At 36.0% G+C, this 26,100-nt stretch overlaps 1 protein-coding gene across 6 annotated transcripts in view; it reads right to left on the bottom strand.

The window, feature by feature from the left end:
- CNTN1 (contactin 1) overlaps nt 1-26,100 on the bottom strand; it is a 377,545-nt gene that overhangs the window by 24,503 nt on the left and 326,942 nt on the right. For all 6 annotated transcript variants that reach the window (XM_004283468.4, XM_033412353.2, XM_033412352.2 and 3 more), the window contains 2 exons: nt 21,317-21,429; nt 20,369-20,525 (listed from right to left, as the gene is read on the bottom strand). In XM_004283468.4, the coding sequence (XP_004283516.1) occupies nt 20,369-20,525; nt 21,317-21,429 (270 nt within the window). The remainder of the gene's footprint in view (nt 1-20,368; nt 20,526-21,316; nt 21,430-26,100) is intronic.

Raw genomic sequence — 26,100 nt, 5'->3', positions numbered from 1 at the left:
TATTCCTGTCTTACCCCTAGGTTCTTCATGACATTTTTTTTTTCTTAAATTCCATATATATGTGTTAGCATACGGTATTTGTCTTTCTCTTTCTGAGTTACTTCACTCTGTATGACACACTCTAGGTCTATCCACCTCATTACAAATAGCTCAATTTTGTTTCTTTTTATGGCTGAGTAATACTCCATTGTGTATATGTGCCACATCTTTTTTATCCATTCATCCGATGATGGACACTTAGGTTGTTTCCATCTCCTGGCTTTTGTAAATAGAGCTGCAATGAACATTTTGGTACATGACTCTTTTTGAATTATGGTTTTCTCAGGGTATATGCCCAGCAGTGGGATTGCTGGGTCATATGGTAGTTCTTTTTGTAGTTTTTTAAGGAACCTCCATAATGTTCTCCATAGTGGCTGTACCAATTAACATTCCTACCAGCAGTGCAAGAGTGTTCCCTTTTTTCCACACCCTCTCCAGGATTTATTGTTTCTAGATTTTTTGATGATGGCCATTCTGACTGGTATGAGGTGATATCTCATTATAGTTCTGATTTGCATTTCTCTAATGATTAATGAAGTTGAGCATTCTTTCATGTGTTTGTTGGCAGTGTGTATATCTTCTTTGGAGAAATGTCTATTTAGGTCTTCTGCCCATTTTTGGATTGGGTTGTTTGTTTTTTTGTTATTGAGCTGCATGAGCTGCTTTTAATTTTTGGAGATTAATCCTTTGTCAGTTGCTCCATTTGCAAATATTTTCTCCCATTCTGAGGGTTGTCTTTGGGTCTTGTTTATGGTTTCCTTTGCTGTGCAAAAGCTTTTAAGTTTCATTAGGTCCCATTTGTTTATTTTTGTTTTTATTTCCATTTCTCTAGGAGGTGGGTCAAAAAGGATCTTGCTGTGAATTATGTCATAGAGTGTTCTGCCTATGTTTTCCTCTAAGAGTTTGATAGCTTCTGGCCTTACATTTAGGTCTTTAATCCATTGTGAACTTATTTTTGTGTATGCTGTTAGGGAGTGATCTAATCTCATACATTTACATGTACCTGTCCAGTTTTCCCAGCACCACTTATTGAAGAGGCTATCTTTTCTCCACTTTACATTCCTACATCCTTTATCAAAGATAAGGTGACCATACGTGCGTGGGTATATCTCTGGGCTTTCTATCCTGTTCCATTGATCTATATTTCTGTTTTTGTGCCAGTACCATACTGTCTTGATTACTGTAGCATTGTAGTATAGTCTGAAGTCAGGGAGCCTGATTCCTCCAGTTCTGTTTTTCTTTCTCAATATTGCTTTTGCTATTCGGGGTCTTTTGTGTTTCCATACAAATTGTAAAATTTTTTGTTCTAGTTCTCTGAAAAATACCAGTGGTAGTTTGATAGGGATTGCATTGAATCTGTAGATTGCTTTGGGTAGTAGAGTCATTTTTCACAATATTGATTCTTCCAATCCAAGAACATGGTATATCTCTCCATCTACTTGTATCATCTTTAATTTCTTTCATCAGTGTCTTATAATTTTCTGCAAACAGGTCTTTTGTCTCCTTAGGTAGGTTTATTCCTAGATATTTTATTCTTTTTGTTGCACTGGTAAATGGGAGTGTTTTCTTGATTTCACTTTCAGATTTTTCATCATTAGTGTAGAGGAATGCCAGAGATTTCTCTGCATTAATTTTGTATCCTGCTACTTTACCAAATTCATTGATTAGCTCTAGTAGTTTTCTGGTAGCATCTTTAGGATTCTCTATGTATAGTATCATGTCATCTGCAAACAGTGACAGCTATACTTCTTCTTTTCCAATTTGGATTCCTTTTATTGCCTTTTCTTCTCTGATTGCTGTGGCTAAAACTTCCAATACTATGTTGAATAAGAGTGGTGAGAGTGGGCAACCCTGTGTTGCTCCTGATCTTAGTGGAAATGGTTTCTGTTTTTCACCATCGTGGATGATGTTGGCTGTGGGTTTTTCATATATGGCCTTTATTATGTTGAGGAAAGTTCCCTCTATGCCTACTTTCTGCAGGGTTTTTATCATAAATGGGTGTTGAATTTTGTCGAAAGCTTTCTCTGCATCTATTGAGATGATCATATGTTTTTTCTCCTTCAATTTTTTAATATGGTGTATCACATTGGTTGATTTGCGTATATTAAAGAATTCTTGCATTCTTGGAATAAACCCCACTTGATCATGGTGTATGATCCTTTAATGTGCTGTTGGATTCTGTTTGCTAGTATTTTGTTGAGGATCTTTGCGTCTATGTTCATCAGTGATATTGGCCTGTAGTTTTCTTTCTCTGTGACATCCTTGTCTGGTTTTGGTATCAGGGTGATGGTGGCCTCGTAGAATGAGTTTGGGAGTATTCCTCCCCCTGCTATATTTTGGAAGAGTTTGAGAAGGATAGGTGTTAGCTCTTCTCTAAATGCTTGGTAGAATTCGCCTGTGAAGCCATCTGGTTTTTGTTTGTTGTTAGATTTTTAATCACAGTTTCAATTTCAGTGCTTGTGATTGGTCTGTTCATATTTTCTATTTCTTCCTGATTCAGTCTTGGCAGATTGTGCTTTTCTAAGAATTTGTCCATTTCTTCCAGGTTGTCCATTTTATTGGCATAGAGTTGCTTGTAGTAATCTCTCATGATCTTTGGTATTTCTGCAGTGTCAGTTGTTACTTCTCCTTTTACATTTCTGATTCTATTGATTTGAGTCTTCTCCCTTTTTTTCTTGATGAGTCTGGCTAATGGTTTATCAATTTTTATCTTCTTAAAGAACCAGCTTTTAGTTTTATTGATCTTTTCTATCATTTCCTTCATTTCTTTTTCATTTATATCTGATCTGATCTTTATCATTTCTTTCCTTCTGTTAACTTTAGGGTTTTTTTTTTGTTCTTCTTTCTCTAATTGATTTAGGTGCAAGGTTAGGTTGTTTATTCTAGATGTTTCCTGTTTCTTAAGGCAGGATTTTATTGCTGTAAACTTCCCTCTTAGAATTGCTTTTGCTGCATCCCATAGGTTTTGGGTCATCGTGTCTCCATTGTCATTTGTTTCTAGGTATTTTTTTATTTCCTCTTTGATTTCTTCAGTGATCACTTTGTTATTAAGTAGTGTATTGTTTAGCCATCATGTGTTTGTATTTTTTACAGATCTTTTCCTGTAATTGATATCTAGTCTCATAACGTTTTGGTCGGAAAAGATACTTGATACAGTTTCAATTTTTTTTAATTTACCAAGGCTTGATTTGTGACCCAAGATATGACCTATCCTGGAGAATGTTCCATGAGCACTTGAGAAAAATGTGTTTTCTGTTGTTTTTGAATGGAATGTCCTATAAATATCAACTAAGTCCATCTTGTTTAATGTATCATTTAAAGCTTGTGTTTCCTTATTTATTTTTATTTTGGATAATCTGTCCATTGGTGAAAGTGGGGTGTTAAAGTCCCCTACTCTGAATGTGTTACTGTCGATTTCCCCTTTTATGGCTGTTAGTATTTGCCTTATGTATTGAGGTGCTCCTATGTTGGGTTCATAAATATTTACAATTGTTATATCTTCTTCTTGGATCGATCCCTTGATCATTATGTAGTGTCCTTCTTTGTCTCTTCTAATAGTCTTTATTTTAAAGTCTATTTTGTCTGATATGAGAATTGTTAATCCAGCTTTCTTCTGATTTCCATTTGCATGAAATATCTTTTTCCATCCCCTTACTTTCAGTCTGTATGTGTCTCTAGGTCTGAAGTGGGTCTCTTGTAGACAGCATATATATGGGTCTTGTTTTTGTATCCATTCAGCCAGTCTTTTGGTGGGAGCATTCATCCAGTTATATTTAATGTAATGATTGATAGGTAAGTTCTTATTCTCATTTTCTTATTTGTTTTGGGTTTGTTATTGTAGGTCTTTTCCTTCTCTTGTGTATCTTGCCTAGAGAAGGTCCTTTAGCATTTGTTTTAAAGCTGGTTTGGTGGTGCTGAACTCTCTCAGCTTTTGCTTCTCTGTAAAGGTTTTAATTTCTCCATCAAATCTGAATGAGATACTTGCTGGGTAGAGTAATCTTGGTTGTACGTTTTTCTCCTTCATCACTTTAAATATGTCCTGCCAGTCCCTTCTGGCTTGCAGAGTTTCTGCTGAAAGATCAGCTGTTAACCTTATGGGGATTCCCTTGTGTGTTATTTGTAGTTTTTCCCTTATTGCTTTTAATATGTTTTCTTTGTATTTAATTTTTGACAATTTGATTAATACGTTTCTTGGAGTGTTTCTCCTTGGATTTATCCTGTATGGGACTTTCTGTGCTTCCTGGACTTGATTATCTATTTCCTTTCCCATATTAGGGAAGTTTTCAACTATAATGTCTTCAAATATTTTCTCAGTCCCTTTCTTTTACTTTTCTTTTTCTGGAAGCCCTATAATTTGAATGTTGGTGCATTTAATGTTGTCCCAGATGTCTCTGAGACTGTCCTCAGTTCTTTTCATTGTTTTTTTCTTTTTTTCTGCTCTGCAGTAGTTATTTCCACTATTTTATCTTCTCGGTCACTTATCTGTTCTTCTGCCTCAGGTATTCTGCTATTGATCCCATCTAGAGTATTTTTAATTTCATTTATTGTGTTGTTCATCATTGGTTGTTTCATCTTTAGTTCTTCTAGGTCCTTGTTAAATGTTTCTTGCATTTTCCCTATTCTATTTCCAAGATTTTGGATCATCCTTACTATCATTATTCTGAATTCTTTTTCAGGTAGACTGCCTATTTTCTCTTCATTTGTTAGGTCTGGTGGGTTTTTATCTTGCTTCTTCATCTGCTGTGTGTTTTTCTGTCTTCTCATTTTGCTTATCTTACTGTGTTTGGGGTCTCCTTTTTGCAGACTGCACGTTCGTAGTTCCTGTTGTTTTTGGTGTCTGTCCCCAGTGGCTAAAGTTGGTTCAGTGGGTTGTGTAGGCTTCCTGGTGGAGGGGAGTAGTGCCTGTGTTCAGGTGGGTGAGGCTGGATCTTGTATTTCAGGTGGGCCGGTCCACATCTGGTGGTGTGTTTTGAGGTGCCTGTGGCCTTATTATGATTTTAAGCAGCCTCTCTGCTAATGGGTGGGGTTTTGTTCCTGTCTTTCTGGTTGTTTGGCATAGGGTGTCCAGCACTGTAGCTTGCTGTTCATTGAGTGAAGCTGAGTGCTGGTGTTGAGATGGAGATCTCTGGGAGATTTTCGCCATTTGATATTATGTGGAGCTGGGAGGTTACTTGTGGACCAGTGTCCTGAAGGTGGCTCTCCCACCTCAGAGGCACAGCCCTGACTCCTGGCTGGAGCACCAAGAGCCTTTCATCCACACAGCTCAGAATAAAAGGGGGAAAAATAAGAAAGAAAGAAAGAAAGAAAGAAAGAAAGAAAGAAAGAAAGAAAGAAAGAAAGAAAGAAAGAAAGAAAGAAAGAAAGAAAGGAAGGAAGGAAGAAAGAAAGAAAGAAAGAAAGAAAGAAAAAGAAAGAAAGAAGGAAAGAAGGAAAGAAAGAAAGAAAGAAAGAAAGAAAGAAGGGAGGGAGGGAGGGAAGGATGGAAGGAAGGAAGCAAGGAAGGAAGGAGGGAGGGAGGGAAGAAAGGAGGAAAGAAAGAAAAGAAAGGAAGAAAGAAAGAAAGAGAGTGAAAGAAAGAAAGAAAGAAAAAGAAAGGAAGGAAGGAAGGAGGGAAGGAAGGAAGGAAGGAAGGAGGGAAGGAAGAAAGGAAGGAAGAAAGAAAGAAAAGAAAGAAAGAGGAAAGAGGATAAAATAAATTAAAGTAAGATAAAATAAAGTTATTAAAATAAAAAATAATTATTAAGAAAACAATTTTTTTAAAGAGAAAAAAAAAACAAACAAAAAAACGGACGGATAGAACCCTAGGACAAATGGTGACAGCAAAGCTATACAGACAAAATCTCACACAGAAACATACACATACACACTCACAAAAAGAGGAAAGAATAATAAATCTTGCTCTCAAAGTCCACCTCCTCAATTTGGGATGTTTCGTTGTCTATTCATGTATTCCACAGATGCAGGGTACATCAAGTTGATTGTGGAGCTTTAATCCGCTGCTTCTGAGCCTGCTGGGAGAGATTTCCTTTTCTCTTCTTTGTTCGCACAGCTCCCGCACAGCTCCCGGGGCTCAGATTTGGATTTGGCCCTGCCTCTGTGTGTAGGTCGCCAGAGGGCGTCTTTTTTTCGCTCAGACAGGACGGGGTTAAAGAAGCAGCTGCTTCGGGGACTCACTCACTCAGTCCGGGGGAGAGGGAGGGGCATGGAGTGCGGGGCGAGCCTGCGGCAGCAGAGGCCGGCAGGACATTGCACCAGCCGGAGGCGCGCCGTGCGTTCTCCTGGGGAAGTTGTCCCTGGATCCCAGGACCCTGGCAGTGGCAGGCTGCACAGGCTCCCCAGAAGGGAGGTGTGGATAGTGACCTGTGCTCGCACACAGACTTCTTGGTGGCGGCAGCAACAGCCTTAGCGTCTCATGACTGTCTCTGGGGTCCGTCCTGTTTAGCCGTGGCTCACGCCCATCTCTGGAGCTCCTTTAAGCAGCGCTCTTAATCTCCTCTCCTCGCGCACCAGGAAACAAAGAGGGAAGGAAAAGTCTCTTGCCCCTTCGTCAGGTCCAGACTTTTCCCCGGACTCCCTCCCGGCTAGCCGTGGTGCACTAACCCCCTGCAGGCTGTGTTCACGCCGCCAACCCCAGTCCTCTCCCTGGGTTGTAAGCTCTGAAGCCCGAGCTTCAGCTCCCAGCCCTGCCCGCCCCAGTGGGTGGGCAGACAAGCCTCTCCGACTGGTGAGTGCTGGTCGGCACCGATCCTCTGTGCAGGAATCTCTCTGCTTTGCCCTCTGCACCCCTGTGGCTGCGCTCTCCTGCGTGGCTCTGAAGCTTTCCCCCTCCGCCACCCGCAGTCTCCGCCTGTGAAGGAGCTTCCTAGTGTGTGGAAAGTTTTCCTCCTTCACAGCTCCCTCCCACTGGTGCAGGTCCCATCCCTATTCTTTTGTCTCTGTTTATTCTTTTTTCCTTTGCCCTACCCAGGTACGTGGGGGAGTTTCTTGCCTTTGGGGAGGTCTGAGGTCTTCTGCCAGCGTTCAGTAGGTTTTCTGTAGGAGTTGTTCCACGTGTAGATGTATTTCTGGTGTAACTGTGGGGAGGAAGGTGATCTCCGCGTCTTACTCTTCCGCCATCTTCCTGATCCCCCTAAAGTAATATCTTATAATTTGAGGGAGGTACATTTATCCTAATATTCCTTCCTTAGGATCATAGAATATTTCCAACCCACTTGAGTGTACAGAACAGATATCTTAATGTACTATTTTAAGCCACAAATATATAAACATTCATAAAATGCAAAATTGAGTTTACTAACAATTAAAACTATACATTTAAGATATACCATTGCACAAGATTACCCATCTTATGACTAATTTATTGATGCATAATATTATGACCCATTATAATATTTGTTGAAACTTTATATTCCACAAAACTTGGTATTATGCAAACAAGGTAAAATAAACAGATTACTATTTAGTAAGACTGTAATTTTGCTGATACCCAAAATTCAGAAAAAGAAAGCCCATTTTGAATGTACTGTTGGTTCATTTTCTGAAACTTCTTCAATGTACTTACATTCTTCAAAAATGTTAAATTCCTTAATTTACGACTCTGTTTCGGAAAGCACTTATTATATATGGAAATCCCTTCTCAAGCTAGGTTCCAATTTTAGTTACATCAACAGTATTCTTTCCAGATTCCATCCTCCTAGTATAATTTCCTAAATGTAGAAAATACCACCAAATGCAGCTCTTGAGGGGAAGGGATTGTCTCACAGATTTACGTATTGTGGACTATATAATCTAAAATGCAAAACAAAGCAAAGACATGTAGAATTCTCCTGTGACAGTAATAACTTAAACTGTTCCTATGCCTATTTACCTACTTACATGTTCTTTAACAGTGGTAGTGACAAATATATAATGTTAAGGATAAACTTGTGTTTACTGACTTTGGATTAGAGTTCTCTCAACTTAGTTTATTGACATACCCTTTGGTTACTTGTTTGACATCATAAATCTTTGTTTTACTCTCAGGATCCATGTTGGTGATCACCGTTTATTGCCTAAATAAAAAATAATCCTGCCTAAATTTTCTGCTTTTGAAGCTAACTTTCTATCCTTTCTATAATATTCCTCTCTTCTTCTGCATTTTTATGAAGTTGCCTTTGACTTAGTTTCTTCTTCTTCCTTTTCCTACATCCACGTTTATTTACCTCTCTATTTAACTTTTAATATTAAGCAGAAATCTTTTTCTCTTTGCTTCCTTGTGAATACAGTCTCCATTTTTTGCTCAGATGTTCATTCCGCAAGGAAGATTTTTCCATCCTCAGATTTGTGGTAAATTTTATCACATTGAGCAATCATGGAAATGACATATTATTTATTTAAGGGTAGACTTGTGACTCAGTTCTAGACAATATGGGAAAGATTTTCTGAGGGCCTTCTGGGAAAGGTCATTCATTTTAAGAATAGAGTTTCAAAAGAGAGAGACCCCTTCTTTCTTGGACATCATCAGGCCTCTTTGTAATAATTCCTAGCACTGCGGCAGCCATCTTGCAACCACAGAGAGCCTTAGATGAGCCTTAGAATGAACCTGATTCTGAGACCTCCCAAGTAGAGAAAGCTGGGGAGGGGGGAGGGGAAACTGGTCCTTGATTATATGTTTGAGACACTGATTTCACGGAAGACATAAGGCCTACCTATCTCTCAAGCAATTTTGAGTTGAGAGTTTGTTACTGACAACTGAAAATATTCTAATAGATAAAAACTCTCTGTCCAGCTATTTAAATTTTTCTTTAACTAAAAGTAATGAATCCTTTTTTCCCTTGATCTCCTATTATATTAACAATAACTTTGGGCAACACCAACAACAATCTGCTATCTCTATTTCTGTATCAGACTGGTATGGATTGTAGATACTTATACAATTATGCCAAGCGGTTCTCTGACAAATTTATTATCTGATCTCAGCTGGATTCTCAGTTTTGCTAGATAATTTTTTAAAAATCATATACACCTGGATGTCTAATAGATGTAGCATGAGCTAGCATGCCAAAATTTGAACTCCTAATTATTTTCTCCAGTGATCTATTTTCAGTAGATGATTCTGTTAAGTAGATATTCTGTTGGCCATTTAAGTAGATGATTCCACTGGTTAATCTAAATTCCTAAGAGTTATGCCAATTCCTTTTTCACACCCCTTATCATCAGAAAATATTGTTAGGTCTTCTTCCAAATAAATACTATAACTATTTCTCACTTCTTCTACTGTGACCACGCTAGTCAAAGCTGACTTCATCTCTTACTTGGACTATCATCTTTTGGCTACTATTTCCTGCCCTCCTTATTTTCTGATATTTACAGAGATTTTCCCCACAATTCACAGGATTTCTACTTCCTTCCAAGGAATAGCAAATATACAACTTGTATAATATAAATCTGATCATATCAGTCCACATTTTAAAATACTTCAGTAGTTTCTTGTCACACTTAGAGTAAATCCCAAAGTCCTTAAGCTTGTTATGATTCAGGTCCTATTTACCTCTCCAGACTCGTTGTGCCCACTCTCCCCATGGCTTGCTCGGCCCCAGTCACACTGGTCTCCTTGCTGGAACACTGAACATTCAAACCTACTCTTTGCTTGGGGCTTTTTAATGTTCTTGTAGAAATACTTTTCTTTCCAGATAACTGCATGGACAATTTCCTCACTTCATTTGATTTTCTTTTCCACCCCGTCAGAGCAGGATTTTCCTGCCACTCTTATTGAAAAACATGTTTTGAAAGGATACATGTACCCTAATGTCCATTGCAGCACTCTTTACAATAGCCAAGACATGGAAGCAACCTAAACGTCCATCAACAGATGAATGGGTAAAGAAGATGTGGTACATATATACCATGGAATATTACTCAACCATTAAAAAGAATGAAATCATGCCATTTGCAGCAACCTGGATGGACCTGGAGATTATCATCCTAAATGAAGTAAGTCAGACAGAGAAAGACAAATATCATATGATATCACTTATATGCAGAATCTAAAAAAAAATATGATACAAATGAGCTTATTTACAAAACAGGAACAGACTCGTAAACTTAGAGAATGAATTTATGGTTACCAGGGGGGAAGGGCAGAGGGGAGAGATAGACTGGGGGTTTGGGATTGACATGCACACACTGCTATGTTTAAAATAAAATGCCTTTCCATGGGACAAAAAAGAAAAAGAAAACATAGGCTCTAGCCCTCTTCCATCCCTCCTTACCCACCTGCCTCTGCTTTATTTTCTTCATACATTATCTCTACCTGACAAAATGTTATATATCAATAGATTGATTTTACCTCCTCCCTATAGTATGTAAGTTCTGTGTGGTTTGCTTAGAGAAATAAGACCTTCACCCACACTATTTTATGGAAGTTTTTCTCTTGAAATTACCAATGATTTTATTATGGGCTGAATTTTACCCCTGAAAATTCATATGTTGAAGCCCTAATCCTTAGTACCTCATAATGTGACTGTATTGGAGACAGAGTCTTTAAAGAGGTAATTAAGTTAAAATAGGTTATTGGGGTGGGCTCTAGCCCAATATGATTGGTGTTCTTATAAGAAGGGGAAATTAGAACACAGACCTACACAGAGGGAAGACCATGTGAGGACAGAGGGAGAAAATGGCCATCTACAAGCCAAAAAGAGAGGCCTCCAAAGAAGCCAAACCTGCCAACACCTTCATCTCAGACTTCTAGTCTTCAGAATTGAAAGAAAATACATTTCTGTTGTTTAAACAAGTCTGTGATACTTTGTTATGGCAGGCCTAGCCAACTAATACAGACCTATAAAATACCAAATTCAATAGTCTTTCTCCACTCTTCAATTTTGTCAACCCCCTTTTTAGTCTTACAACTTTGAAATAAATTATGTAAATTAGTATTTTTTAAAATACTATTTAAAAACAACAGAAAACACCTGTATACTTATCAGCAGGCAAACAAATATTGATAACATTGTTACCATCCTATAAGCTTCTTCCTGATTGCCCCTCACAACACTGTGCTGAATTTTGTGTTAATCATTCTCTTTTGGGGGAAGTTTTACAGGTCATATATGTACCTCTTTAAAGGTTGCTTTATTATATTCTTTTTGAACTTAATATAAATAAATTTACATTGTATCTATTATTCTATTACTTCTTGTTTATGTGCAATAAATATTTGAGAATTTTTATAACTGTTCATTATTTTGCTTAAAAATTAAACATATCGGGCTTCCCTGGTGGCGCAGTGGTTGAGAGTCCACCTGCCGATGCAAGGGACACGGGTTCGTGCCCCAGTCTGGGAAGATCTCACATGCCGCGGAGCAGCTGGGCCTGTGAGCCATGGCCACTGAGCCTGTGCGTCCGGAGCCTGTTCTCCACAACGGGAGAGGCCACAACAGTGAGAGGCCCGCGTACCGCAAAAAAAATAAAAAATAAAAATAAAACATATCAATCTAGTGTCAATAACATTTAAATACAAGTTTGAAAAATATTTGCTACAAATATGGCATGAAAATATTAAAAATCTTGCTTTATAAATTGGTCATAACAATTTAAAGAAAGTAATTAATAGTAAACAAAAAAAGAATATAAACAGAACTTCATAGAACTGAAACTAAGTAGCTATTAAATATAATATATTCATTGCAATAGTAATTAAATAATAAAAATTATGAGATAATATCTTTCTTAATTAATGAAAAATTTTTGAATAGCAAAATGCTAGTTAAAAAAAGACTTGTTTAATGATAAAATGTGGGCCTTGCTATTTGGATAGCAATTTGGCAATTGTCAAGTATTTGCCAAGTCTTTGAAAAGTCCTGCCCTTTAATCCTGTATTTCCACTTCTAGGAATCTCTTCTAAGAAAAACTTGGAAATTCAGAAGAAAGGTCTGTATACAATAATATCCATTATGATGTTATCATAATACTGAAAAATGAAATATGGGGAGTGACTAAATATAGTAGCCACATTGTTATCTGTGAGTCCTAGTGATCAGGTGATATTAATCATTATTTTCCATATCTTGGGCAAATCTCCCTTTCAGATATTTTCATGATATAGCTTTAATATCTTCAGCTTCTCTTATCCTATAATTTTAATGGTGCTTCTAATAATATGAATTTCTGTATCATGAAGTCAGTTTAGAAGTTAAAACATATTTATTTTCTCTCTTTTATTTAATTTAACTTTCCCTAAAAATCCATATTTAGCTTGGTTCTTCTTATTAGTTTTGATGTAAACCTACTTATTTTTGGAGAAGGACATATTTTTCTTGGAATTTCAGCACCATTCCTCTTGCTCCCTATGACCTCCTGACTATCTCTGAGGTAAAAATGTGAAAACAATATTTCCTAGATTCTCTTGACACTGAGAGGCACTAAGGGGGTGAACTGGGAGGTCATAGAAAAACAGAAGCCACTGCTGCTCTGGCTGTGGTGGGCAGGACTGTGGGCCTCAGCTGATATCAAAGGAAGGTGGTGCCACTGCCTTTGGGATTCATCTGTGGATCCCCTACTTTGGGACTGCAAGCAGATGGAACACCAGTGGGGGTTCCTTTCAACTACTTTGCTTTTCTTAAAGCCAGCAGACATTCATTTTCACAGTTCTTGTAAAAGGTTTTCTTTTTTTAAGACTCTAAATTAAATTATCCAGAGAGGTTTCATTTTTCCTGAAAGCTGCACCATCTTTCACTGACAGAAGAGAGAGAGGAAAGAATTTTATAGTATATGTGGGTCGATCCTGATTTTATTGGAAACTAGTTCAATCATTATAGAATTGATCAGAAATCTGTAATCTGTTGATTAAAGCTATTGACAGTCTAAGGGCTGCTTGTAAAATGGGTGAATTCCCTCCTCATCACCAACAGTGTTTAAGCTGATGTTGAGAGAGCATAAGTCATCAATGTCCTGCAGAGAATTCCAGCCCTTGGGAAGGAGTTGAACAAGATGGTCTAGACATTTTCCTCCAGCAAGCCTATGAATACTTTTATAATATTTTTATCATTAACTTTTATATTCCACCTGAAAATTTTTACAAGAAACATTCTAAAATGTACATTTTTACCCTCTGAATAGTATGTAATATCTTCTTTAGTCATTCATCCTCAAAAAGATCTTGTAATTTGCTTTGCTTTGCAGAGCAAGAAAAAAGTAAACTATCCTATATATTGATTCTTTCTGAAGAAGAATCTGCTTGTGCTGATTGGGCTTCATACTTTCTCTTTACTCACCAGCCCCACCAATTCCCCTTTTGTTCCACTCCAGTTTATTTTCTGCACTATAGCAAAAATGATCTTAAATCAGATTGCATCACTCATCTCCTAAAGGCTCCTCGATGTTTTCCCATTGAACATAGAATAAGGTACAAACTTCTGACAAAAGCCTTTAAGGACGGGATGAGGGAGAGAGTTAAAATGAGAGGAGAAGGGTATGAAATGAGTCTGAGATGGAATCAAGACCGTTCATGGCTTTGCCCCTCTCATCTCTCCAACTCATCCCACACCTCCACGTAATGGTCACACTGGTCTCCTTGAACACGTCAGGCTCCTTCCCGGTACCTGGCACTCTTAGCCCCACTTGAGGGGTCTGGCTAGTTCCTTTTCTTTAGGCTTCAGCCCAAACATTTCCTACTTAAGGGAGGCTTGAACTGATCATCTCATTTAAATGAGTTTTACCTCTTTTATTCTCTATATTAGCCACTTATATTTTCCTTATAATCCTTAATAAAGTTAACTATAAATAAACTTTATTATTTGGTGTTAGTTCTTTATTTTCCTGATATCTACTAGTTTTCTTATTTTTTTAAATTGATTTACAATGTTGTGTTAGCTGCTGGTGTACAGCAAAGTAATTCAGTTTTATATATATATAGTTTTATATTTTTTTCCATTATAGTTTATTACAAGAGACTGAACATAGTTCCCTGTGCTATACAGTAGTTACTTGTTGTTTATCTATTTTATATAGAATACTGTGTATCTGTTAATCCGAAACTCCTAATTTATCCCTCCCCCACCCCCTTTCCCCTTTGGTAACCATAAGTTTGTTTTCTATGTCTGTGAGTCTTTTTCTGTTTTGTAAATAAGTTCATTTGTATCATATTTTAGATTCCACATATAAGTGATATCATATGATATTTGTCTTTCTCTGTCTGACTTAGTTCACTTAGTATGATAATTTCTAGGTCTACCCATGTTGCTGCATGTAAGCTTCGGAAGGGCTTGCCAATTATTGTAACCAGTAACCTAGCAGAATGCCTGACATATTGTAGGTGTTCAGTAGATGTTTAATGAATGAATCAATTTCCTGGAGAGCAAAAGTATTATACAAATATGGACTATTTTAAGAGTAAGTTTTATTTATCAGAGGAAAATACTATTTGCACATTGTAACACTAAAGTATAGCTTTAGAGACTAAGACCAAATTTTATAAAACAAAATTATTTTGGTAGTAAGTAAATCTTGGAGTATTATTTTTAATTTCCCTTCTATTTTTATAATGTATTCCACTGATTAATTTTCCTATCAAATTATGTCTGAATCTAAGTAAATGAACAAATTATGTTGGGACTGTTGTGTGAATTTACTAGTAGCTGAGAAAACCATTGGGGAAGATTCAGGAGAACCTGAGTTAATTTAGATGCAGAGATGCCATCCATGGCCTGACAAAGTGGCAAAATCTGCTTCTAGAACTACTGCTCAAAGCTTCTGAAGGGTAAGTAAACCTCTGAGAATTCCCTTTGCTGGGAGTTCCTAGCCCTGTCCATCAACTGCTGAAACAACCCTGAGTCATTCATAGAGCTACATTAACAATAATCAAGGCAGTCACTGTTCTAAGTCAAATTTAGAAATGTGAAAAAATATTAGTTTGTTCAGATAACTTCTTGTCCTTTTTCATGTTTTTTGTAAAACTAGGAATGCTATACAGTTGGAAAGATTTTAACTGTGTAGTCAGGACTGAATGGTAATAAAAGGAATTTATATTTTAGAGGTAATTTTAAATGTAAGCTACTTGTCAGCCTAGAAATACATAGGTTGAATTTACCCTCTTAAACTCTTGAATCCCACACAACATGTAGCAAAGTAAAGCAAAATATTTGGTAATTTCAAAATAGTTAGGGTGATAGCATTTCATGAATGATAATATCTGATTGTGTCATAATTACAAATACAAGACTTTAAAGTTATGATGATGGACCTATAAGAATGGCAAGCAACTGTAACATTATTGTCATATAATATAACATTCCAAAATTTTAGGTTAGTAGTTAATTTATTTATTGAAATCTATTTTTCCAAATGATACAGGACATTTACAAAGTTACAGATTTCGGGATCACTTAATTATATAGCATCCTGTCATTAAAGAAGGCAGGATAAAGTAAACCTAAGACCACCATGCATATTACCCTCTCCTTCTATATACAGGCTATTGTACAAAATTAGATGCTCAAACTATTTTTGGTTTTTGAAAATGCTTACCAAGAATATTTTGCAAAATTGCTGACATTAATTCTTTATGAATTTTAATTTCATAAAGCATGAATTAAATCTAAACATTCCGACTATCCTCTTGTTCCTTTTATACTACACTACTTACATGGGTAATGGAGAAAGGAGCATGTGAGTAATGGAATCAAACATCTAAAGGTTCCACCTAAAGACTGGTTTACTAGCCCTTTGTCTTCTGCTACTGGGAAGAAAGGACAAAGTGAAAAAAAAATGTGTTTTTCATCAGTATTGAAGTCAGTGGCTTTGGTTTTATATATATAGTTTAACTTAATAGCTTGGAGTTACCAAAAATAGTAGGTTAAATGTTTAGATTACATCATCTATGGTGACATCAGGATAAATTACAGATTTATTCAAAGACATGAAGTCAACAAAATAAATATATAGTACCTTTAAATCAAGTGGAAAAGATGCCTTGTTCTTTTAGAACCTACCCTAGACTTTACCACTACCCTCTTTCCAGTCCAGACCATCATCATCTTAATCCTTCTATGCCAATAACCTTGTAATTCATCTCCTTATATCTTACTCCCCTACTATATATATTTTCCATAATCACGAAAGTGATTTTTCAAGTGCAAATATCTTATCATATTACTCCCACCTTAAAGATTTCAAATGACTACTTTTTGCCCTCAGGAAGAAGTCCAGACTCTAAAATGTCCTTGAAAGTCTTCATTTGACTAAGATAGCTATAGTGTGTTTAAAACTAAAAGGAAAATAAAAGCTCAAAGTATGCACATTCACACATCAGTAATGAAATACACGCTTCTCTGTGGACATTTATTTATGACCAAAGATCCTTGTTAATCTATGTTCTAACATTTGTAAGTGAATATATCATAAACTAAATTAATTTATTAAAATTTATATTTAAAATATTGTAGCTATCTTCACCAGATTCTTAATTTAACTCACAATGATCTATAAAAACAAAAGATTCTTAAAAGACAATATAGAATGTATTAGACATAGTATGTTTGTGATGAAACATTTACAGTATTATGTTTGCCTCACTGTGAGCTATAAACATCTGATAGGGAACAATTTATTAAGACAGCAGCTGACAGTGTTAAGGTCAGAGATAAGTGGAGTTACAGATTACCATGTCTAATAAATTTTCTAGAATATCTCTAAGTCTTAATCTTTGTAAGAATCAAACTTGTGGATGAGTATGTCATAATGTAAATCACGTACCCAATGGGAAAGCATTATCAACATTCTAGACATCTAAATTATAGTTTAAGTTGCCAAATTATTCTTACTCTATACAGAAATCATGAATTTATTCAAGAATTATTTGTTAAAACCCTGTTATGTGCCAGATATGTCCTCTGAGTGCTGGGGATTCAAGGGTTGAACAAGGCAGGCAAGAACTTGCCTCCTCAGAGCTTACATTCAAGTAAAGATAAAGATAGACAATAAACAGTATAAATTAATAAGATAATTCTAAATAGCTATAAATGTTATGAATAAATTTTAAAAGTGACATGATATGACAAAACATTGGAGTAGAGGGCTATCTTACATTGATGGCTGTATAATAATTCTTCATTGAGAAGGTGACATCTGAGCAGAAACAAAAATGACAAGAATGACCTGCTGTGCCAAGATCCAGAGAATCCCAGGCAGCAGCAAGAAAAAGTACAGGTGGTTAAAGGTAATACGAACAATGTTGGTATGTTCAAGAAGCAAAAAGAGGTCAATGGACCAAGGGTGAAATCAATTAACTGAGGGGAGAGAGTTTGGCAGGGCCAGATTATAAAGGTAGGTGGTGAGGAATTTAGATTTCATTTTATAGGATATCTTTCTAAGAGGAAAGTTATATGATTTGACATGTTTGAAAGGATCAGTCTGGCTGCTGCATAGGGAATGGACTATAGGAAGTCAAAACTGGCAGCCTAAAAAATTTTTAGAATTATCATAGAGCCAGCGAGGAATGATTGTGATGTGGACTCGAAGGCATGTGGAAATGTACAAATGGTAGTACATTTTAAGTACGTAAACTATGCCTCACATATTTTAGGCATTTAATGTATATTTGTTGAATGAATGAATCAATGAATGGACAGCATAATGTTATAAATATGAAAATGTAGCAGTGTATTATATTCATGGCTACATATTTTAGGCATGAAAACTGAAACAAAGGAAAGTATTGGGAATCTTTTAAACTTATGAGAAAGCTTAAAATTTTTATTTGTATTTAAATGCTTTTCTCACTACAAATAATTTAAACAATTTGAAAATAAATCCAAACTTAAATGAGAAAATTCTAGAATGGTGCTATTCACCAAACATCTGACATTTCCTAATGTTAATTCTACAGGTTTTTTTTTTTGTACAGTTATGGTCAGATTGAGATAAATAATAGAAATTCTGCATTAATAAGAATATTTTCCATTATTTAGCAAAAAAAGAGGAAACTATGTTTGAGGTTTCTAAAAAATCATACTCTGTGTCTTCTGCACATGGGCTGTTTACACTGGGCAATCAGACTATAAACTTGGTGTGCTGCAGCTGGTCCATACTACCTTCCAAAAGGCAACCATTACATTTTAAGGAAGTTTAAGAGTTAGTTGTTGAAAACACTGTTATTAAAATTGAAATTATATAAACTTATTAGTTAAATGGAAAAGTTTAAAACAAAGGTAGTAAATATTCAGTCTCTTCACTTCGTAATTATTTACTACATTTTAATTGTCTTCAGTGCTCTTGAGGTTATGCCTGTTGCGTCTGTATGGTGACAATCCTATCACAGTGTGCTCCTAACCACCTCTTTCCAACTCCACATTTAGTGACATCATGTGGGAAGCTTGAAATCAGACATGATGAAATATTTGCATCACAAAAATTGGCAAACACTATAAACCAGGGCTTCCTCCTACCCAGGAGAGTCAATTGTTTAACATTTACCATCACACCACTAGTTATAACTGTACTAATGCTACTGTCACTGCTACAGCATCTGTCCCTGCTAAGAACTTCTATAGTCTAAATTTCAGAAACTACGTTCTGCTTTGCATTAGGAATGAATCAAGGGTAAAAATGAAGAGAGCAACAGTGAGCCACTGCTGGCTTTTAGACAGGGAAGGTCAGTGTTCAAAAGTACTTTACTTAGTTCGTTTGCATTTTACCACCCTCAAAATAATGTTCACATTTGCCTCTCATTTCCTTTTGTGAAACAGCCCTGCTAAGTGTGAAACTATGGAAGCTGTGTGTTATCAAAGTTCAAAATTTAGAAAAAGTTTCAAAGATAAAAAGATGCCATTTTCTCCTATTAAAATAGTGATGACTTAAAAGAAAGAGACTAATGTTGGAATGGTGCAACATTAGAGTACTCATACACAATGATAATAGGAATATAAGTTGATAAATATTTTAAAATAAAATTTGAAATATAGAAGTAAAACTCTTTAACTTATTGTTTAAATTTAACCTGCAGAAAGATTATTTAAATTTAACCTGCAGAAATATTTATAAAAATGCACTCAAAATAGTGTTATTTATGATAGGAAAAACTGAAATGGGTAGATAACTTTTGTACATTTGTTTGAGAGAATATTATGTATAATTTTAAATAAAATGCATAAAGTTTTCAATGACATGGGAGATGTTCATAAAACATAATTGATAAAATTTGGATATGACACGATATATTAAATCACATGAAACTATATATGTATATAGGGTAACTAAAAGTAAATTCCACTGAACATTAGTTAAGCAGTTAGTGTTTGGAATATGACTATTTTCTTTTCCTTTCATATTTTCACAATTTTCTAAAAAGACATAATAATACTGTCTAAACTAAAAGTGTTTTCAATGTAAATAATTTGAATTTATAAGAAAACCTAAAATTTCCATTTGTATTTACATGCTTTCTCACTGCAAATAATTTAAATAATTTGCAAATAAATCCAAACATATTTTTAAAAAGTCTAGAATAGTACTATTCACCTAACATCTGACATTTCCTAATGTTAATTCAACAGTTTCTTTGCATAACCATGATTGGACAAAAAACACTGGAATTGTTTCAAAGGGTTTTTATTTTAGGTTCATATGTAACATATTCATCTATTTAGCTATAAATCACCAAATTTTCTTCTAAATCAATTATTGCCATCTTTGCTTTAGCATATTCTAGCACTTCATAGTCTCATAAAATTCTCAAAATGACCTCAATTTTAGTTCAGTATAATTAAACTATACCATGCATACAGTGTGAGTGAAAATATCAAAATTTTTAAAATTAGTAGAGTTCTACAGGAAGAAATAACTGCCTTAAATATTTGTTTCAAATTAACCAATGCTGTGAGAAATAATTAGAGTCTGCAGAAAAGGAATAGCTATACTGAGACAAATAGACATACTGGTAAAGGAAGGAACTATCATCTACTGTCTTTCTATCTTATTATATTAATATGTGTAAGATAAAGAAAAGGGGTGAGAAGAATACTGATAGTTGTCCAGTGAATTTCCTTTTGATATAAGAGAATTTTGGATATTATTATCTAATGATCTAGTATTATGTACCATTTTAATGCATTATGGTATTTTAATTGTGCTTTGCTGTCCAGATAATAACCAATAGGTATCTGATAGGTTGCAAATGTACTTTGTGACTCATAAAGGGAGAAGTTTCAAGTTTCAGGGCATCCTTACCATTTCAAATCTACTTACAAATGATACTGATATTAGTGTGAATATCAGTCCCACATTTACCCTTGAGAAGTCATATGGGCCTAGAACTTACGAGTACTTAATTAAAACGTGCCTTAAATGATTGGCTTACCTGAAATTTTGACTTGAGACACCACTCCATCTCCTCCATCACTGTGTGCACGAACCTCTACAACATATTCTCCATCCCTGGGGATTGGGACTTCTATGGAGTGTTTATGAGTTGAATACAGCTTGCCATCATGCTGGCCATCAGGTCTATAGAGTACCTTTAAAAGTTTCAAAATATTTATATTTAATAAATTGGCAATAAGGAGTCAATGCCCTAACATTAAAACCAGAATAAAAACGCTTATACTTTTATTAATTAAAAAAAAATCTTAGGGAACTGTGTGTAATACTAGCTGGAAAATTCATGTTATTTTTAATTCACAGAAATTGATTTCATCTATTTTTAGGGTGATCCAAGAGGATGCATCTTAATCATCTAAATTTTATTTTTTGAAATTACCAAAATAGAGAGAATGTGTCTTTTTATGAAAAAGGTAAAAAAATGAGGGCTCTTTCAATATAGTAAATTAGTCTAAAAATTGCCTAGTAATTAAAATTTTTTCACACTGTTTCTAAAAGTTAGTGTTGACTGAAAAATGTGATAGTGTGATATAGAGAATATATAGAAATAACCTTTTTTTCCATTTTTGTTCATTTATAGAGGGTACCTCATACATCAAAGAATTCACTGTGTGCTTGGCGACACTATCTTAATCATTGTCAAACAAAAATGGATTCTTTCTTTCTCTCTTTTTTAAACACCAATTATTCTAACAACTCTATCCTTTAAAGCAGTTATTCTATCTTGCTCATTTGACATAGTAGTTTTCTAGAATTCACTGAAGATCTTTTCTCATTTCAAAATTTATCATGTCATCTGATTCTGCTTCACAGCTAGAATAAAAGAGCTGGATGGGTTTTGGCAAAAAAAAAAAACAAAAACAAACATCAGTCACTCTTTGTAAGAATGAAGCTTGTGTGGGAAATAATCTAGTAATCTTTTATATACCTTATATCCTGTCACTGTGGATTCATTTGACAGTGCAACCACATGATCCCAGGTGATTATGTAGCGTGAACCAGACCTTACGGAACTGATGATCCTTGGAGGCTGGCTTGGAGCTGTGAAAGTAATAACATGCAACTGATAGTCACCATATCCAATTTCAATTCTGCAAGCTGTATCACATTGGGAATTATAATACTGATAATGACGTGACAACAACAATGGCTAATTCTGATGTTTGTACTGTTTGCCTGGCACTATGGTATGCACTTTACATCCATGGGTTCATTTAATGCACTGGGACCCTGGGAGGTAGGTAATAAAATAATCTCTTATTCTCTTCTCATCAACCTTCATTTGGATGTCTCTCTCCACCAGTCTTTTTCTTTTTCTTTTTCTTTTTTTTTTTTTGTGGTAAGTGGGCCTCTCACTGTTGTGGCCTCTCCCGTTGAGGAGCACAGGCTCCAGACGCGCAGGCTCAGCGGCCATGGCTCACGGGCCCAGCCGCTCCACAGCATGTGAGATCCTCCCGGACCGGGGCACAAACCTGCGTCCCCTGCATCGGCAGGCTGACTCTCAACCACTGCGCCACCAGGGAAGCCCCTCCACCAGTCTTTTGAAACTTCTGTTTTCAAGGTCATCAATCATCTCCACTTGGCCAAATCTAATGTCACTTTTTTATTCTTTTAAAACTTAGCATCTTTGCAGTATTTCACAGAGTTGACCTTCCAATTCTTTCTTGAATATCTTTTCTTAAATTTCATAATCTCTTATAATCTTTCCTCCTATCTCTCAGGTTCTTCCTTCTCATTAATCATCCTTTGCTAGCTCCATGTCCTCTGCCCAGTTTCCAAATGGTGGAATGACTTAGGACTTGATTCTGAGCACACTTCCCTCCTCTATATATGAATCTTCTCTAAACCTCTCACCTGGGCCCATGGTTTTGAGTACACACAATTTTATCTCAAGCTCATCTCTCTCTCGACCTCTAGACATATATGTGCAACTTCCTATCTCCTCCTAAATGTCTAAAAGGTTTCTCAAATGCAATATAATCAAGACAGAACATTTACTATGTACCCCCAAATCTGTCTTTCTGTGAGACTTTACCATATTTACTAAATGGTACAACCAAACCCCCAATTTCTCAAGCCAAAATCGATTCAGTCTTCCATTCCATTTATTGCCAACATCCAAATTAGCTGCAAATTTTCAACTCTGCCTGCCGAAAATTTTCCACTTCTTTCTATCTCCATTATCACCTAATGCTGGCTACCAACGTTTCTTCCTCAAATACTAAAAAAGTTCTCCTAATTTGCTATTCTGCCTCAAATACTAAAAAAGTCTCCTAATTTGCTATTCTGCTTTCACTTTCACATCTGTGAGTCTGCTTCTATATTGTTATGTTCGTTCGTCTGTTTTATATTTTATTCCACATATAAGTGGTAGCATTAAGTATTTGACTTTGTCTGACTTACTTCACTAAGCACAATACCCTCCAGGTCCATCCACATTGTTGCAAATGGCAAAATTTCATTCCTTCTTTAATGGCTGATTAATACTCCATTGTATATATATATATACCACAACTACTTTGTCCCTTCATCTATTGATGGACATTTAGGTTGCTTCCATATCTTGGCTGTTATAACTAATGCTATGAAGGCTGGAGTGCATGCATCTTTTCAAATTAGTGTTTTTATTTTCTTCAGATATATATCTAGGAGTGGAATTGCTGGATTTAAGTTTTTTGAGGACCTTCATATCACTTACCATAGTGGCTGCATCAATTTACATTCCAACCAATGATATACTAGGGTTCCCTTTTCTTCACATCCTTGCCAACATTTGATATTTGCAGTATTTTTGATGACAGCCATTCTGACAACTGTGAGGTGATAACTCATTGTGGTTTTGATTTGACTTGGTCAGTGATTAGTGATGTTGAGCATCTTTTCATGTGCCTATTGGCCATCTGTATGTCTTTTTGGAAAAATGCCTATTCAGATCTTCTGCCCATTTTTTTAATGGGTTGTTTGTTGTTTTGATATTGAGTTAAATGAACTGTTTACATATTTTTGATATTAATTGCTTATCTGTCATATAATATGCACACATTTTCTCCCACTGAGTAGGTTACCTTTTCATTTTTTCAATGATTTCCTTTGCTGCACAAAAACTTTTAGGTTTAATTTGGTTCCATTTGTTTATTTTTGCTTTTGTTTCCTTTGCCTAAGGAAACAGACCCCAAAAAATGTCAAATAGTATTCAGCCTATCTTTTCTTATAGGAATTTTATGGTTTCTGGTCTTACATTTAGCTCTTTAATCCATTTTGAGCTTATTTTTGCATATGGTATTAAGAAAATCTTCTAATTTCATTCTTTTGCATGTATCTATCCAGTTTTCCCAGTACCACTTATTGAAGAGACCGTCTTTTCCCCTTTGTATACTCTTTTTTTTTTTTTTTTTGTGGTACGTGGACCTCTCACTGTTGTGGCCTCTCCCGTTGCGGAGCACAGGCTCCGGACGCGCAGGCTCAGCAGCCATGGCTCACGGGACAAGCCACGCTGTGGCATGTGGGATCTTCCCAGACTGGGGCACGAACCTGTGTCCCCTGCATCGGCAGGCGGGCTCTCAAACACTGCGCCACCAGGGAAGCTCCTCCTCTTTGTATACTTTTGTTTCCTTTATCATATATTAATTGACTATAAGAACATGAGTTTATTTCTGGGCTCTCTATTCTGTTCTATTGACCTATGTGTCTGTATTGTGCCACTACCATACTGTTTTGATTACTGTAGCTTTGTAGTATAGTCTGAAGTCAGCAAGCATGATACCTCCAGCTCTGGTTCTTCATTCTCAAAATTATTTTGGCCACTCAGGGTATCTGTGGTTCCATAAAATTTTAGAATTATTTCTTCTAGTTGTGTGAAAATGTCATGGGTATTTTGATACGAATTGCATTAAATCTTCTCTATTGATTTGTTTTGGTCTGAATTTTATTTATTTCCTCTCTTATCTTTATTATTTCCTTCTTTCTGTTGATTTTAGGCTCTGTTTCCTCTTCTTTTTCTAATTCCTTTAGATGGTAGTTTAAGTTGTTTATTCAGATATTTCTCCTTTCTTCAGGTAGGCCTGTATGGCTACAAACTTCCCTCTTAGAACTACTTTTGCTGTGTCCCATAGATTTTGAAAAGCTGTGTTTTTATTTTCATTTGTCTCTAGGTATTTTCTGATTTTCTCTTTGATTTCCTTCATTGACCCATTGGTTTTGCAGTAGTATGCTTTTTAGATCCTTAGGTTTATGTTTTTCCCATTTTTCTTCCTGTAATTGTTTTCTAGTTTCATACCATTTTCACTATAAAAGATGATTGATATAATTTTTATCCTCTTAAGTTTTTTGAGATTTGTTTTTTGGCCTAGCATGTGATCTACCCTGGGAAGCATGCCATTTGAACTTGAAAGAAATGTGTACTCTGCTGTTTTTGGGTGGAATGTTCTATAGATATCTATTAAGTGCAACTGGTCTAATGTGTCATTTAAGGCCACTGTTTCTTTTTTTTTTAATCTTTTTTTTTAACATTGTTATTGGAGTATAATTGCTTTACAATGTTGTATTAGTTTCTGCTGTATAACAAAGTGAATTAGCTATATATATACACATATATCCCCATATCCACTCCCTCTTGTGTCTCCCTCCCACCCTCCCTTCTCCACCCCTCTAGGTGGTCACAAAGCACCGAGCTGATCTCCCTGTGCTATGCAGCTGCTTCCCATTAGCTATCTATTTTACATTTGGTAGTGTATATATGTCAATGCCACTCTTGCACTTCGTCCCAGCTTATGCTTGCCCCTCCCTGTGTCCTCAAGTCCATTCTCTATGTCTGAGTCCTTATTCCTGTCCTTCCCCTAGGTTCTTCAGAATCATTTTTTTTTTTTTTTTAGATTCCATATATATGTGTTAGCATACGGTATTTGTTTATCTCTTTCTTTTTCTTTTTTTTTTGCGGTATGCGGGCCTCTCACTTCTGTGGCCTCTCCTGCTGCGGAGCACAGGCTCCGGACATGCAGGCTCAGCAGCCACGGCTCACGGGCCCAGCCGCTCCGCGGCATGTGGGATCTTCCCAGACCAGGTCACGAACCTGTGTCCCCTGCATCGGCAGGCGGATTCTCAACCACTGCGCCACCAGGGAAGCCCTGTTTTTCTCTTTCTGACTTACTTCACTCTGTATGACACACTCTAGGTCTATCCACCTCACTACAAATAACTCAATTTCGTTTCTTTTTATGGCTGAGTAATATTCCATTGTATATATGTGCCACATCTTCTTTATCCATTCATCTGTTGATGGACACTTAGGTTGCTTCCATGTTCTGGCTATTGTAAATAGTGCTGCAATGAACACTGGGGTGCATGTGTCTTTTTGAATTATGGTTTTCTCAGGGTATATGCCCAGTACTGGGATTTCTGGGTCATATGGTAGCTCTATTTTTAGTTTTTTAAGGAACCTCCATACTCTTCTCCATAGTGGCTGTATCAATTTACATTCCCACCAACAGTGCAAGAAGGTTCCCTTTTCTCCACACCCTCTCCAGCATTTATTGTTTGTAGATTTTTTTGATGATGAAGGCCACTTTTTCTTTATTGATAATCTGTCTGGATAATCTACCCATTGATGTAAGTGGGATGTTAAAGTTCCCTACTGTTATTGTATTAGTGTCAATTTCTCCCTTTATGTCTGTTAATATTTGATTTATATGTTTAGGTGCATACATGATAACAAAT

This window comes from Orcinus orca, chromosome 11 (assembly GCF_937001465.1).
Source record: "Orcinus orca chromosome 11, mOrcOrc1.1, whole genome shotgun sequence".
In the NCBI taxonomy this organism is placed as follows: Eukaryota; Metazoa; Chordata; class Mammalia; order Artiodactyla; family Delphinidae; genus Orcinus; species Orcinus orca.
The sequence above is the reverse complement of the archived record's forward strand: the minus strand, read 5'-3'. Positions and strand labels throughout refer to the sequence as shown.